This window comes from Lampetra planeri, chromosome 49 (genome assembly GCF_965212315.1).
Source record: "Lampetra planeri chromosome 49, kcLamPlan1.2.h2, whole genome shotgun sequence".
Classification (NCBI taxonomy): Eukaryota; Metazoa; Chordata; class Hyperoartia; order Petromyzontiformes; family Petromyzontidae; genus Lampetra; species Lampetra planeri.
The window spans coordinates 6,655,642-6,673,078 of NC_136155.1; the positions used below are offsets into that span (position 1 = coordinate 6,655,642).

Consider the following 17,437-nt stretch of genomic DNA (forward strand, 5'->3'; position numbering starts at 1 on the left):
TTTGCAGTAGGGGGCGATGTTGATACACGGACGGACGGACGGACGGACGGACGGTATAATCTATTGGTGGTCTGGTCCACTTCGTTCCTACCAGTATAAACGAACTTTATTGATACCGGGGCTCCCACGAGGCCTTGCGGGAGGGTGTGTGGCACGGTTTGGCGCCGCCTAGTGCGGTCGTGCAGCTACGGTTCTCTGCGGTGAGTACAATGTTTTCATAAAACATTGTACTCACCGCCTCTCGAAATAAAATCGACACTGGATCTCTTGCGCATTCCGAGATTCAGCGGTGAGCGGGATCGCCCCCCCCCCGACCCTGCAAACTTGCAGATGTCTGGAAAGCAAGAAAAGTGGTTAACGGCCCACAATCGGCGTCACAAAAAACATTTCGCGTGACCAAAAAAACCTTGTGCCGCCCGAAGTCCGGCTCGCTAACCCCACGTGATTTCCCCCGTGCCGCGGGCCCAGGCGCGACGGGCCAGACGGCGGTCCCAGGCGCCGACGCGTGCGCCTCTGAGCCGTGCCAGCACGGCGGGTCGTGCATGCTCGGCGACGACGGCGGCTTCTCGTGCCGGTGCGCGCCGGGCTACTCCGGAGACAACTGCGAGGCGAGCGTGGGCGGGTGCTCCAGCAGCCCCTGCCTCAACAACGCGGTGTGCGTCGACGAGCCGAGCGGCTACAAGTGCTACTGCGTGCCGGGCTTCCAGGGCATGCACTGCGAGATCGACATCAACGAGTGCGCGTCGGAGCCGTGCCTCCACGGGGGCACGTGCACCAACGGACGCGACCGCTACTCGTGCGCCTGCCCCGACGGATTCACAGGTTCTGTGCGGCGGGGGGCGGCTTCCGCGCAAACTTGTCACTTTGCATGCAATCTCGATTTGTTGCATTTGACACGGCTATTCTTGTCTTGGTTTTTTTTATGTTGTAGTAGTGCAAATGAGCTGATGTGTAACCTAGGTCCGCCCCATTTGCAAAAGGGACATTATCACGTGTCGCGATGTGCCTATATTTAATCTCCTGATGAAATAAAGAATACTACTACTACTGCTATGTAATGCCTTTAGGTCATGGGGATTGTTTGACCAAATTTCACTCTGCTCTGCTGCCCAAAATGTGGTTGGCGCTCGCTCATCCAAGCACTCTCCAGGCTCAAATCGGCTTAGCTTTCTCAGGACCTGATGAGATCAGGTGCATTCTGGGTGGTCTGGTTACCGTCTATTGCGGTGGTTCTTCACCTGGGGTGCACGCTACACCCCCTGGGGGTGCGAGATGCCCTTCCTGGGGGTGCTTAGACATGGCCAGATTTTTTTTAGAAGGAAAATCATCAAAACACAAATTAAGCACAGGCATGTAAGTACAACTACTTTGTTTCATCAAAACTACGTATTCATTTACATTATGAAAAAATATATAACAATTGAGAACCACAGGGGTGCAAGGCTGCAGTAAAGGTTAAGAACCACTGGTCTATTATCATCACCATTGCGGATTGAAAGGCCCACGCTATTATCATTGTCATCATCATCCCAATCGCCATCATTCTCACCACCACCACCGATGTAAAATACGAACACTCCCCCCCCCCACCCCCGCGAGTGCCTCCATTAAAACCCGTGCATCTCCCCCCCTCTCCCCCACACCAGGCGAGATGTGCCAGCACGACACGAACGAGTGTGCGTCCCAACCGTGCCACAACGGGGCCACGTGCGTCGATCTGGACGGCAAGTTCGAGTGCGTGTGTCCACGCGGCTACACGGGAGCCGTGTGCGAGACGGAGGTGGACGAATGTGAGAGCGGGCCGTGCCAGAACGGTGGCGTCTGCCTCGACCTCGTTGACAGGTGAGAGGCTCATGCAAGCAGCAGCCCAGTCACGGCTGTGGCGAGATGTTAACTACCTCGCCTGGTATACAGGAGGTCGTGGGCTCGATCCCGACCTTGACGCCTGTATACTCGGAGTCTGCATGTTCTCCCCATGGTCGCGTGTATTTTTCTCCGGGTCCTCTGGTTTTTTCTCTCTACATTTAGAAACATGCGTTTATATTTGGCTGCGATAAATTTCCCCAAGAAAAGCCACTTCGTTGGGCTATCATTTGTGGCCAGGTCACTTCTGAATAAGAGCTATGTAACTCAGTGGGCCTTGCCTGGTAAAATAAAAAATTGTTTAGTTTTATGGTGCCACGGGCTATAAGTTGTCAACGACTCATTTATATGTAAAAATCACAATTCACTCAAATGTATCAAAGCGTTTAAACACAAATAACTGTGGTAAGAGTGCCATGGATAAGTGAGGTTCTACTGAACTATACTTATACAACTATAATGATATCTTATATAAACTGCACACAACTTATTCTTGGTTCTTTCGGTAAAGTCACGTAGAAGGGAAACAATAAAATAACAAAAATATAAAACAATAAAATTATCACGACGTTTCGACTGCAACACAAGCAATCATCATATATACTGAGCCTACCGTTTGTACGCTGCTGTCTATTTGAAGTTTACTTCATTGGCCAAATTGGGATTCAGGTCACCCTGTTTGCAGAGAGAAAAAACACGGACTCAAAAATGTGATGATTTTGTCCAATATGTTGTTGGTGTCTCACAGCCATATCTAGAATACTGGGGTGTCCAGACACCCGTGACACCAACAGTGGATGTGCCCATGCATAGCGGGCATCGCCACACTGAGAGCTTCACTTTGAATTTGGGTTTAAGCCGATTTAATTAGTTCTCAAGCGGAGTGAGATTGTGTTTTTAGTCCCTTGATCAGTAAGGACTGCACTTTACAAACACTATTCTTGGTCACGTGTCCAAAAGTGCAGTTTGCTGTACTTGACCTGCCTTAATAACTATGATTATTTTCCGAAAGAAAAACATTTAGGATGTCGGGGTCCATAATTGTCTAACATTGCTATTACTAAAACATAAAAAGAGGCACAGTATTGAAATGAAAAGAGCAATCTTGTCAATGTGGTCGTCTTGCTTCCAGTTACACGTGCTACTGTTTGGGAACCGGATACGAGGGGAAGGACTGTGAGCTGGAGATTTTGGAGTGTGCCTCCAACCCGTGCCGCCACAACTCCACATGCATCGAGGGCATTCTCAATTTCACCTGCATCTGCTGGCCAGGTGGGTGTCACGGCGCCGAGGCTGCATGCTGTCTGCGCATGCGTGCGCTGTTCCGCTAGCGACGGTGCCAGGCGGCAGTCTGTGGCATTTTTTTACGCGTGAAGGGCTTTCGTGGGTAATGTTGGGGATGTTTGTTTGAGTTTGTTGTCCTTCCCCTGCACCTCCGGTGCAAAAGAAGCTCAACGTACATATATACACATGCACACATTCATAATTTATTTTTAGGTCAAATCGCCTATGTATGTTTAACGCGTAGGCTTTCGCGACCAATATTATTCATAAAAAGTTTTTTTTGGGTTAGATCGCTTAAATATTAATGTGTATTCTCAGGTTTTTTCGGTAAAGTCACGTAGGTAAAAACATTAAAATTAATGAAAGTAAAATAAAACAAAACAAAATAAAATTCACGACGTTTCGGAGGCAACACAAGTCTCCGTCATCAGGTGGGACCGTCACAGCCGAATTAGCTGCATCAAGCTGCATCACTTGATGCAGCTAATTCGGCTGTGACGGTCCCACCTGATGACGGAGACTTGTGTTGCCTCCGAAACGTCGTGAATTTTATTTTGTTTTGTTTTATTTTACTTTCATTAATTTTAATGTTTTTACCTACGTGACTTTACCGAAAAAACCTGAGAATATGAATCATTGCAGTCACGAAAGCTTCAAATCTAGAATATTAATGTGCCGTTAAACCCGCCACCATCTGACACAGCTAATTGATAAAGTTGTAGACGTGATGAACAAACATGCCAATATATTGCTACTTCGGCAGCAGCACCTCCACCGTCGCTGTCGCAGAGCAATCCACAACATTTCAACGCCGGGGTGCGGGCGTTTCACTCGTAGGTGCAACCAGTGGCACATGAGGCAGTTGCCAGAAATCTGAACATGTCCTCCAGTCCCGGACCTTAAATAGGTGGTGTGACGTCGTGCGGATGGTTACATTTCATGATTAGGAGTGTGAAGGCAATGCTCAGCGGGAAATGAACCAATGCCGGGCATCAACCAGACAAACGTCGCGCTCATGCCACTGACGCACGTGTGTCCGTCCGACCGAGAACGTGTTAATTGAAACCACCATTTGTCGTACATCACCTTCACACAGCAGCCCGTTTTTGTCAATCCACTGCTTGGGTGAGGGCCTCTGTGCACACCAGTTGAACCATCGTGGTTATTCGACGAGTGGTGGACCATACTCACCATGCTCCGACGTTATGCATTCGCGTTATTTTTCCCATTCTTGGTTATTCAATGCTTCGCCCGAGGCTGACAAATGGGAGTAGGCGTTTGTTGCCTCCTCAACCGAGTTATGAGCCACTGCTGATCACTCGAGGTCGTGCACAAAATATTAAGATATTTTTGGCAAGCGTTCGAACATAATTGTGATGGTGATGATGCTTGTTCTGTCATTTCATTTTGCCGCCGTAGGTTTAGTCGTAATGCTTGCAAGTCAAGTCAACATGGCTGCTCGCTCGGACGGGCTTTGTGCAACTCCACATTACTATGGCAGGGACCAGTGTTTGCATTGAGCAACCAAATTTGGCTTTCCTCAAAGTGGCACTTATTTTGTTGACACGAGATGGTGAATATGACCAATTGATATTTACATTCCTTGGTCAATCTACTGCTGGATGAAGGCCATGGGGATCGTTTGACCATACTTCTCCACGCTGGTCCCTGCCAGGCTGGTAAAGGTGTTGCCCAGGGCCAATTTAGATACCACTCACTTCTGATGTTAGCCCGTGCCGAGGAATCAACCAGTTAACATTAAGCACGAGCTTTCTGCAAACCCAGGATGACCGTCACTCCGAGGGGAAAACAAGATTGATAAACTCGGGCATAGAATTTTCGTGATTTTATTTTCGGTTTTGTTTCGTGAAATTATTGGTTACATTGTGTGCCGCAGTGGCGAGATGTTAAATCCCTCACCTGGTATACAGGAGATCGTGGGTTCGATTCCGACCCCGACACCGGTATATATGGAGTTTGCGTGTTCTCCACGAAGTTGTGTGGATATTTCTCCGGGTCTTCCGGTTTTTCCCCGCACATTTAGAATCAACACGCGTTTAGAGTATTTGGCTGCTTTCCATTTCCACGTGATAAGCCACTTCGTTGAATTATTATGTGTGGCCAGGTTGCTTCTGAAAACGAGCTATATAACTCAGCGGGCCTTACCTGGTAAAATAAAACAATTTGTTGAGTATCGTTTTTTTTTATTCCCCCTCCCTTCCCTCCCTCATATCCCCCTCCTCTGAAAATCTGCTGCTCCTGATCGTTGCTTCTATGGTGGTAGGAGGGCAGTGAGCCCCAAGTGCTTCCAATAAGGTCCCCTAATTGAGGGCGTACAACTCCTAACTGTTACGCGATCGTGAGCTGTGTTTTCCTTTCGGAAATATATATAAAAAACACATTTAGCATGAGCACGTAGCAAATAACACAGGTTATGTAACATCACTAAATGGGAGAGGCGGGTGCTTTCATTCTGCAGAAACGTCAGGTTGACTCTCAGTTATAATTAAATTTCTGCTTTGCACAGCACGAGGAAGGGGCATGCTGCGACTCATCGTGGCGAGCAAGAACCCATATATTTTTCTTGGCACATGCAAACTGATTTTTCATTAATTTCATTAGCTTTTACATGTTGGACAATGTTATGCTTCCGTGGTTTTAATATCATAACCGAGTCTCAGAGCCACGTTCCAAGATGCAAGGAAATAAATCAAACTAATTAACCACAATTATGTTCCTGATTTTACACTATCCATGTGCGTAATATCTCTGGGTATTCGTACTTGCATAAAAACAATTTGCTTTTTTCTCTCTTCTACATTGATGATGAAATGCTATGATTCAGGTTCGCACTTTGATTCGAGATTCAATTCTTAAATATATATAGAAAAAAAACACTTACGTCAATGTTAGTGGCCACGAGTAGCTGCACAGATCCCGTGAACCCTTTTACACGCGACAAGATGAGAACTGAAGAATATTGATTCTTACACAGGCGAATCAATGCTGTATCCATTTAACACGTAGTAGACTTTCGCGACCAATATCATCCATAATCGGGGTTTTTGGGTTAGATCACATAAATATAAAATGTTAATGTTATGGGTTTACTCCCCAACACACCGGTGTGCTGTACTAATAACGAATTGCCATGTTTTGTTTACGTGACAAACCTTACTAATTGGCCGTGCCGGGTGGTGGTGGGTTAACGACACATTTATATTTACGCGATCTACCCCAAAATACTTTATTATGAAATTATGATATTCGTCACGAAAGCCTACGGCGTTAAACTGGCTTTGGCATTGATGACATCGTGATCTTGATCGTTCCAGACAGACGGACGTAATGATAATCGGACATACGCAGCGCTAGTGCATAAACCTTATCAACCTCACTTAAAACTCCTACGACTCGTAATAAACACCAATCAAACTCCCCAGGCTTTGCGGGCGACGCGTGCGAGGAGGACGTGAACGAGTGTGGAGATGAGCCCTGCATGAACGGAGGGCAGTGCATCGAACTCTCCAAGCCAGACTTCTACGGGAAACTCTCCGAGCTTCCTGGGACTTTCCACTACTCCAATGCCTCCGGGTTCACCTGCCGTTGTCTGCCAGGCACCACAGGTGAGGGCCCAGACGACAAACCTCGCTCGCCATCGGTCAACCGCCGTAATCGATATTTCCGACCCGGTGCCGTGCCGGCGTTGGGTTGATCTTCGTCGGATTTGGCCGTCGGCTTTCACGCAATGGACGGCTGCCGCAGGATCCATGGGCAACTTCCAAAAGGCGCAGGCCTGCGTACGCGTTTTGTACGTGACTGTTCAATCCCTGGAACAATTGGCTGTCTCGCTCACCATACAGTACATACTTAATAAGCACGGAAGAATAATAGTTTACGGTCCTTAGTCAATATACTTTTGGATGGACACTTACGAGCTATCTGCCCATGGATCTTGATGAAGAAGTGATGATGATGATGATAATTAATTCAATTCCCTGCTAAAACGAGCGTGCCTGCTGCATGTCCGGTAGGAGAGAACTGTTCGGTGAACTTGGACGAATGTGAGTCTCAGCCGTGCCTGAATGGGGGCTCCTGCATCGACAACATCGGCTCCTTCTCCTGCGAGTGTGCCCCGGGGTTCACAGGTTTGTACGCATGCTCCGCGCAAACCGGATTCCACCCAGGGTTTGATTTCAGCCTGTCTGGGTCAGCGAGCAAGAAAATACTGAACTAAACTAAAAACTAAATTTTTTTTTTTTACCAGGCAAGGCCTGCTGAGTTATATAGCTCGTTTTCAGAAGCAACCTGGCCACACATAATAGTTCAACAAAGTGGCTTATCATGTGGAAATGTACAGCAGCTAAATACTCTAAACGTGTAATGTTAATTCTAAATGTGTAGGGGGGGAAACCGGAGGACCCTGAGAAAAATACACATGACCACAGGGAAACCATGCAAACTCCAAATATACAGGTGTCAGGATTGGGATCGAACCCATGACCTCCTGTGTACCAGGCGAGCTCGTCAACATCTGCCACTGGAACACAATGTCCACAACACCTCTCGCGGTGGCTGTAGCTATGAGTTACTTGCCTCCTTCAGTCTCCCAGTGACCCAGGACATATCCAGTGACAAAGTAAAAACCCAACACTGCCCTAAATATTGTAATACCTACTATAAGCCCCCCTCATTAATATTCATGTGCAGGTGACATCCTCCAAATGGACACCCCCCCACCCCTCCTCATTCATAATCATGAGCGGGTGACGTCACTCAACATGGAGTGGCCCCCCCCTCACAAATAATCATGAGCAAGTGACGTCACTTCACATCGAACAGCCCCCCTCAATAATAATCATCAGCAGGTGACGTCCTCCAAATAACCCCGCCATTATACCTACCTAATATACTGAGCCAAGAATGTCTGTGTGCAACGTTCGTGACGTCACTCCACGTCGACCAGCCCCCCTCATTAATAATCATGAACAGGTTACGTCCTCCACATGGACCCCCCCCCTCATTAATAATCATGAGCATGTGACGTCACTCCACATGGAGCACCCTCCCCCCTAATTAATAATAATGAGCAGGTGACGTAACTCCATATCGAACAGCCCCCGTCATTAATAATCATTAACTGGTGACGTACTCCAAATGGACACCCCCCCATTCATAATAATTAGCGACTGACGTCACTCCACGTGGGGGGCCGAGACGTCTCCTCCCCCCTTCTCGGCGTCAACTTACAACCCTCAATATAAAGGCAGAACCCTCACGTCACAGGATCTCCGTAACGTGATTGATACATCTGAGTAAAAAGGACGTCATGATGAACAAGGAATTATAGCCTTGAAATGAAATAGGTCTGTGTCACCGCGCCCTTACAAATTGCACGCGCATTAATGCAATGAATATCATGTCACGGTCTGCTTTTCGCTGCAAGTTTCAGATTTACTGCAATACACCCGTCCTTGGACGGGCAAAAGGCTAGTTTATCTATAATTAGTGACATTCCACACAATGGCCGTCGTTTATAGCAGAGAAGAAGGGCCATTTCCATAACCCCAATAAGCATGGTTGGCTATGTGTGGTTCAAAAAAATGTCAACATATATACATGTACATACATTGCTTGAAGCGTCCTCTCTTCCATATGTGCCTCTTTAGGTCAGTGTCATTGACATTTGATGTTATCTGGGCTCATGCACCACTGTCAATGCCGTGTGACAATTTGTTTTGTTGAGGTGACAACTTAAGCCCCGTGTGTGCACCCATGTGCAGCAGAGGGTTGGTTTTTAATTCTCTAGCAAAAGCTTGACCTCATTGCACCCTTGAGCATGCGAGGGTTTAAGCACTCATGAACTCATGGACTCAAACTGATGCGCGGAACACCACCCATGCATGCAGTTTTTCCGCGTAGAGACCTTACAAAACCGACTTAGCGATAGGCAAACGGAGCGCGTGGTCTCCCACTGCCCAGGCTGGTGCTAATTATACCTTGCAAAATTACAGTGCCTTAGATTCTGGCCCTTGCATGGTTAAGGGTCATTGCTAAATCTGCCCAGCTCGTGTTCTTGTTTTGATTTAGTTTCATTGCTCGGCGTCGAAATGTGCCCTCTATGTTTACGTGTTTACATGCTTGCTCTGTACTCGTTATGTTCTACCCTGGGCACCTCGTGTCTGCTGAAGTTATTCAGATGCTCGGGAGAAATTCACTGCCATAATTGGTTTCCTTTGGGTTAGGTCGTGTAAATAAAGTGTCGTAAAAGCCTCCTCCTCCCGACGCAGCCGATTCAAAGAAGTGTCACGTGATTGAAATGTGGTGAGATTCCTCTCCGACAACACCAGTGGACGTGCTGAAGCAGTAATATATTGGGCACATTTTATTCACGTAACACTTTTATTAGTTGGCTGCGTCAAGTGGAGGTAGGTTTACAACACACACGGTTTACATGACCTCACCCAAAATAAAACCAATTAAGATTTTTAATATCGCTCGTGAAAGCCTACTTAGAAAACTAAATTAACCATTATTATTCGTTGGCCCCAGTGATATAGGGCGTGAGCCCGTGTGTGAGTTAAACTCATGACATCCTCAATCCAGGTCTGCCAGTGACACTCGCAGTAAACTCTGCGTGACCTGCCCTTAAAACAAAATAACGCGCACTTACTACAAGTGGGCTCCGAATACAAAAGCGATGGGCCACAAAAGCCAGACAGCCCCGACTTGCCGCCTGGCACAGCGCAGGAGGTCTCCTGGCCCTTAACTGTTGCTGAAAAAGCGAAACAAAGAGACCTCCCAGATTTAAAGCGCCCCAGTGACGTCACACTCGAGGCCTCGTGCGCGCAGCGACGTCACGGGCTTGCCCAATGGGACGCGCCAAACGTATTGGGAGAGTTGAGATCAATCTTGATTTGTTTTATTTTAGTTATACCTACGTGACTTTAACGAAATAACCAAAGAGTATGAGTAGAGTTGGCTCCGTCTGGAGTTTTACACTCCGCGCAGAGCTCTGCCTGCGTAACTCAGCGGTCGGTGACTCTGACTCGGGGTTCGCATTGCTGCTGCAGCTGCTGTTGTTGCAGCCATCGGACCGTTTCACCGATAAATAACAAATAGGCCGAACGCCATTTGTGCCATTGCAAGGCTGTTGGGTGACTGGACAATGCCATTAAGCACAGATGCAGCTATGATAAACACGGTACGTCTGCGGTGGCATATACAACTTTCGGGAGCTATTTCAAATTTTTGCCCATTTTTAAAAGAGTCTGCTGTACATTTGGTTATACAAGTAGGAATATTTAAAAATATATATTTTTTTAAGTGAGAGGGCAGCATGGTTCAGTTCGTAGTGTAAATGTGCTATAGACCCGGAGGCCTGAGTTCTACCCCGAGCCGCAGCTAACATTAGTGCCAAGTGATGTCTGAACTGGTGACATATATAACGAATTATGGTTGTTGGCCATAATCTTGATTTGAAGCTTTCGTGACTGCAGGAATCCATGCTCTTTGGTTCTTTCGGTGAAGTCAGGTAGGTATAAAATAAAATAAATATTGTATTTGTTGGACATACTTCACCAAGCTGGTTGATGCGGGTTGAAGAAACTGCAGATTAGAACCCGGTTCCTATACATCTGAACCATTGATGTCAGCCTTGGCAGGTTGATAGCGCAGCGTGCTGACCATTGCACCACCCCACAACAAGCTGGTGTGTCATGCAACATCAACACTCCACTGCTGGATGAAGGCCGTCGCCGTCTCACGATTCTGCGATGTAACAATACAACGTAAGATAACGCAAGCCTCCGTAATAGAGTTTTTTTGGGGGTTAGATCGCGTAAATATATAAATGTGTAGTTAACACCCACCACCACCCGACACAGCCAACTAGTAAGGGTTGTCACGTAAACAGAACGTGGCCAATTCGTCACTAGTACAGCACTAGTGTGTAGTGTATAGTGTAGTGTACTATACTAGTACAACACTAGTGTGTAGTGTATAGTGTAGTGTATAGTGTACTATACTAGTACAGCACACCGGTGTGTTGGAGAGCCAAGCCACAACATTTACAATCTGAGCACGACGTTTCGCCAGTAATTACAACCAGCTTCATCAGGCGACAGCCAGCCTATTTAGCAAAGACAAAGATCCCCCGTCTAGCCTTAGCATACTATTTGGTCAAGTGCTGTGTATAGCCAGCACTAACGAAGGCCGGCATGGCACACGAGGGCGGTGGGTGGCCAACACCGCACGCGGTCGCCTTTGTCTCCCCCAGTGGCGATGTTCACGTCGCATCAAGGAACCAATTTGAGGCTGAGTCGACCTAGGGGAGTCCCAGGACCGGTTCAGATAATCATCGGCGTCGTCGGTGGCCACGAGCGGGATTACGAACCCGCGACGCGAACCGCTCCAGACTACAGCATTCAAACATTGAGGGGGTGTGGGACCGGTGGTCGCTCCCTCATCATCATCACAACAATCCCCATTCACTCGCGGCCCCGTCGCAAGGAGGCTGCGCTCAGCACGACCAGCGAGTGAGAGGAGCCCCCCCCCCTCCACGCCCCGCCCACACGCCCCCCCCACGCCCCGCCGTCTCAATAGCCTCGCGAACGCGCGGGCGGCGAGTATCCGTCGCCATGGAGACCGCTGGGGGCCCACCGCTATCCTATTAGCGCGCGCGTGTGTAAGTGTGTGTGTGTGCGTGTGTGTGTGCGCGTGTGTGTGCGTGTGTGCGCGTGTGTGTGTGCGTGCGTGTGTGTGCGTGTGTGTAAGTGTGTGTGTGTGCGTGTGTGTGTGCGCGTGTGTGTGCGTGTGTGCGCGTGTGTGTGTGCGTGCGTGTGTGTGCGCGTGTGTAAGTGTGTGTGTGTGCGTGTGTGTGTGCGCGTGTGTGTGCGTGTGTGCGCGTGTGTGTGTGCGTGTGTGTGCCCGCGTGTGTGCATTTGTGCCCTTGTGTGTTTGTGCGTGTGTAAACATCGCCACTGGGGAGACAAAGGCGGTCGGGCGTGGTGTTGGCCACCCACCCCTTCGTGTGCCGTGCCGGCCTTCATAGGTGCTCGCTAACAGCACTTGCCTCTACAGTCTGTTAAGGCTACACGGGGGATCTTTGTGGGTGTGCGTGTGTGTCTGTATGTGTGTCTGGGTGTGTGTCTGGCAGAGGTGGGACAAAGTCATTGTTATGCAAGTCCAAGTCGAGTCGCAAGTCATCAAATTCATGACTCGAGTCGACTCGAGTCCAAGTCACATGACTCGAGTCCACATCTCATAGGTGGGACAAAGTCATTGTTATGCAAGTCCAAGTCGAGTCGCAAGTCATCAAATTCATGACTCGAGTCTGACTCGAGTCCAAGTCACATGACTCGAGTCCACACCTCTGGTGTCTGGGTGTGTGTCCGTGTCTGGGTGTGTCTGGGTGTGTGTCTGTGTGTGTGTCTGGGTGTGTGTCTGGGTGTATCAGGGTGTATCAGGGTGTGTCTGGGTGTGTGTCTGGGTGTGTGTGTGTGTCTGGGGGTGTGTCTGGGTGTGTCAGGGTGTGTCTGGGTGTGTGTCTGTGTGTGTGTCTGTGTGTGTGTCTGTGTGTGCCAGGGTGTGTCTGTGTGTGTGTCTGGGTGTGTGTGTCTGGGTGTGTGTCTGTGTGTGTGTCTGGGTGTATGTCTGTGTGTGTGTCTGTGTGTGCGTGCATGGGCAGTAGAGTAATTGGGGGCGCTCAGCTTGTGCGATTCACGTGGGCGCACAGCGGTGCAGCGCCACTTGGAGTTGGAGGCTTAAGGGGCACGAGGAAGTTGTGAAGCCAACAGCTTTTGTGTTTGTTGTGTGTGCGTGTGCTTGTTTGTTTGTGCTACTTGTTGCCGCTTAATTCGGTCAGTGTTGCCCGATGAGCTGTGTGAGTCGGTCGAGGCCGAGTTGGAATGATTCTGGCAGCGGACTTTTGTGTGACCCAGTTAGAATTAAGCTTTGAATGAAGTTTACAATGAAGTTTAGAATGCAGTTTACAATGAAGTTTTGAATTAAGCTTACAATGAAGTTTTGAATGAAGCTTACAATGAAGATTTGAATTAAGTTTACAACGAAGTTTACAATGAAGTTTTGAATTAAGTTTACAAAGAAGTTTACAATTAAGTTTTGAATTACGTTTACAATGAATTTTTTTATGAAGTTGTTTAGAATTAAGTTTACAATGAAATTTCCGCTGGTCGCCTCGGGGAGTTCGGATTAATCCTGGCGGATCAAAGCGGACTTCAACGTCGTCTGCTTAATAACAAAACGCAACTCACCGTGAGGATTAAACGCAATTAATTGCGTTTATACGTCGTGTGCAGAAAAGTTCAATGCGTTCATTTTAAGTGTTTGTGTCGTGAAGTTAGTTACAATCACAATCAAGCTTCGAATCCAGTTTTAATCATAATAAAGCTCCATACCACTTTAAAATTTTAGAAACTGCAGTTTCTGCATATCCGCACAGGGCCCATGATTATCAATAATCTTGGTCACCCCCATACAACTAATAATGTTTAGTTCACACAGCAAAAAATGTGATACAGAAAACAATCGTTTTCTCAGGTCTCAAAAATGACCACTGAACAATACCCATGTGCACACTTGCCGGTGCTGGTTTCAGTCTGGTCACACAATTCCCATGACTGTAATGGCATAGGGGAATGGGGAGGCCTTCATCCAGCAGTGGATTAACAATTGTTCTAAATTATTTACGAAAATAAACTCGGCATCATCGTCGGAGATTGATGATGATGCTTCTAGATTTGAAGCTTTCGTGACTGCAAGGATTCATACTCTTAGGTTTTTTCGGTAAAGTCACGTAGGTAAAAAATAAAATTTACTAAAAGTAATAATAGAAATAAAATAATAAATCACGACGTTTCGGAGGCAACACAAGTCTCCGTCATCAGGTGGGACCGTCACAGCTAGATCTATTATTTTAGTAATTTTTAATTTTGTTTTTTCCTACGTGACTTTACCGGAAAAAAAACCCCAAGAGGATGATGATGATGCTGCCGACGAATAAATAAGAGGGAAGGATACGTCCTCGTTTGGATATGACGTTCGCCGCCCACAAGCCGTGCACACCTATTCGTTCTCGGGAAAAGCTTCTTAAACCGTTAATAAGCTTCGCAAAGCGCATTAGCGCGTTCGCGTTCGTCACCACCACCGAGACGCGGCCGTGCTGCCTCGGCGCGGACCCTGTCGGTGCGTCGACGCGCGCCTGCGACACAGAACCCTCGACCCGTGCGCAGCGGTCGCGGTGCGGATGAAGGAACGGTGCGGATGAAGGAACGGCGCCGATATCCACGCAGCCGATCGCGACGCGTGCGCCGCTTTATCCAACTGCGCGCGCGCGGCGAGGACGCTGCTGCTGCTACGACGAGACTACTGCTCCTGCTGCTGCTGCGATGGCGCTAACGGGACGGACGTCGTTGCTACTCTTGCGTCTCGCTGCTCTCGTCGTCGGTAACAAACGAACGCGTTTTGTGAGAGATCTGCTAACCAGGCGGAGGTTTGCGCTGTCGGGTCGTGCCGCGCGTCGTTTGGGCACGATGTCCGGCGTTTCGCTCCACGTGCCGGGCATCGCGACCAACAACACGCGGTACACCCGGATAAACACAAAGGGCAGCAGATTCCTAATAACATCGTGCCGTTACTATTTTTTTCGCCGATTAAGTAAACTGTTTTCGAAATTCTTAGATCGGGGGTGGGGTCGGTAACCCAAACAACAAGAAGAGCCACTTTGTTCAAATTCGGTAGAAAAAAAAACGCACGCAATGTTGCCAGAGCCGCAATGCACGCGCAGAACGCTCGTTAAGCGGCGGCCCTTTCAAGAGCCGCATTGGCTTGCCGACCCCTACCCCCCCCTTGGCTGAGATGAACATCCCTCAGTCGTCACCTCACTTAAGTCGTCGTTGGTGAAACAAATAGAATAATAACAGTTGTTTTCATAGCACAGACTAGGGTGGTATTGCGATGTTTATTTAAATTCACGAATGTACCATTGTCGCGATTTAACGACGATTTAGATCCATTTGTCAATCGTGGCGGGGGTGGAAGGTGTTTGACCATACCCCACCACACCGGTGCTGATCAGTACTTCAGCTTGGCAACACAGCCCGGAATCGAACTCAGGTCGTGAGGTTAGTTAATAAAGCTAAACTATTATTTTTTATTTAATCAGGTAAGGCCCATTGGCCTTTTTTTAGAAGCGTCAGGGCCCCAAATGATAGCCTGACGGAGTGGCTTATCACGTGATCATTATGAGCAGCCAAACACTGCTAAACGCGTGTTTATAAATGTGGAGGGAAAAACTGGAGGACCCAGAGAAAAATCCACGCGGCCACGTGGAGAACACGCAGGCGTCAGGATCGGGATCGAACCCACGACCTCCTGTATACCAGGCGAGGTCGTTAACATCTCCTAGCCACCGTGGCACCCACACCGCTCTACCCTTTCTCTTGCTTCTCGAAACCAAAGTGCCCTGTTGAGGATCTCGCATGAGAAATACTGTAATTGGAACTCCATTCGCAGAAGGAAACAGATGTAGCGCGTTTAACGCTGGCCTGGGAGTTTATGCACGGTGGCTAACACTGGCAGTGTTTGAGGGAGCCTGCCAATGGCAGATTGGCCCCGCTTACAGCTTGAGAGAGAGAGACTGTACACCCAGCCAGAGCAGCTTAAACGAACAGCAGCAACAGCGTGGGCGGACGAGTGATCATCTGTACAAACTAGTCTCGTGATAAGCCAGTCTCAGACCGTAACAATTAAACAAAGGTCACATTATCCAGGTGGCCTGGCACCTCCGATTAGCACGGTTTGCAAAATATGAACCTTATGGCGGGACCTCGGGTTCCCGAATAAACGGAAGTAAAAATCGTAATTAATACATTTATTTTTTGGCGACTCCGTCCCACCGCGCACACAAACGCCGCGACCCGCCTGGCGCGGATCATTCTGTTGTCGTGTTATGTCCAAGCGCAACAGCGAGGACAAATGCGCAGAAGAGCTGAACAAGCGAATGCACTCCATGCTCGGGTATGGGCAGGATCATAAGTCTTATCCAAAGCTGCTCGAACTGCGTACACAACTTAAGTCCTTTATTTGTCATAACGGTATGCATAATACAGTGAAACTGCCCTCTTATCGTCATTATTATGTGTGACCTACCAATGTCTGCAGCCAGGATCAATCGATGACAATCCCATTACTTGCAGATAGTTAACAGATGAGGTGCGTACTCTTTGGTTATTTCGGTAAAGTCACGTAGTTATAAAATAAAATAGATCACGACATTTCGGGCGCAACACAAGCGTCCATCATCAGGTGGGAAAGCATGGTCTGCTGCTGATGCAGACCTTTAAAAACAGACCTTTTTAAACAGTCTGCATCAGCAACAGACCATGCTTTCCCACCTGATGACGTACACTTGTGTTGCGCCCGAAACGTCGTGATCTATTTTATTTTATACCTACGTGACTTTACCGAAAGAACCAAAGAGTATGGATTCCTGCAGTCACGAAAGCTTCAAATCAAGATTAGATGCGTTGTACCGTTAATTCCTCCTGTTTGATAATACTTATCTTGTCCGTATGCATCTGTGCAGATAGTTTTTTTTCTGTGGTTAAGCCATAGTCCCCACATACTGCTCGTATCAATGCGGATAAGAGGAGCGGCGACCCACTACTTAGTGGAGTAACATTGGTATAAGCGCTTGTTACAATATGAACAGCGCATTGCAAACGCGTACAATTTTATTTACTGTTTACAAAGTGTGTTCACAAATCCACACTGAGAAACACGATGATTGACAGAGGGGTGTCAATTATTTTTTCGATAGTGTATTTAAATAAAGGTACTGCAGGTAAGTCGTTTTCAGTTTTAAAGGCATAGTTTAACAAGACAACACTTGCCACCATCCTTCAAACCCATTGGTAAAAAAGAGCAAAGTTTTTGTTTACATTATAATTTCATGTTTATGCGAGAGCCGGGTGCTTATGGGACCCCGGGGTCCCGCCATAAGGTTCACATGGTGTGAAAGAACTTCAACATACATACATACATTGGTCAGAGTTCAAGCGCATAGCTTTGAATCGAATTTCTTCAGCCTCCCATTATTAAACTGGGCTCCCAATTGGATCGATTGGATGGGCCCACTCCAGGTGCCAATGATTGTAGATTTAAAAAATCACGATAAATTATGTATTTCACATGAGTTGGCTAAATTATAGCTCTAACGATACAAATATTGCTTTCACTGCCATGCAATTAACAACTCTGTATGAGAAAA

The 17,437-nt window shown here is 47.7% G+C and overlaps 1 protein-coding gene across 4 annotated transcripts in view; it reads left to right on the forward strand.

Moving 5' to 3' along the window:
* LOC144733918 (protein crumbs homolog 1-like) overlaps positions 1 to 17,437 on the forward strand; it is a 92,877-nt gene that overhangs the window by 27,734 nt on the left and 47,706 nt on the right. For all 4 annotated transcript variants that reach the window (XR_013588458.1, XM_078615930.1, XM_078615929.1 and 1 more), the window contains exons 2-6: positions 469 to 822; positions 1,647 to 1,842; positions 2,996 to 3,135; positions 6,591 to 6,773; positions 7,182 to 7,295. Coding sequence is in view for 3 of the 4 variants with exons in the window: in XM_078615930.1 (XP_078472056.1) it covers positions 469 to 822; positions 1,647 to 1,842; positions 2,996 to 3,135; positions 6,591 to 6,773; positions 7,182 to 7,295 (987 nt within the window). In the remaining variant the exon portion in view is untranslated. The remainder of the gene's footprint in view (positions 1 to 468; positions 823 to 1,646; positions 1,843 to 2,995; positions 3,136 to 6,590; positions 6,774 to 7,181; positions 7,296 to 17,437) is intronic.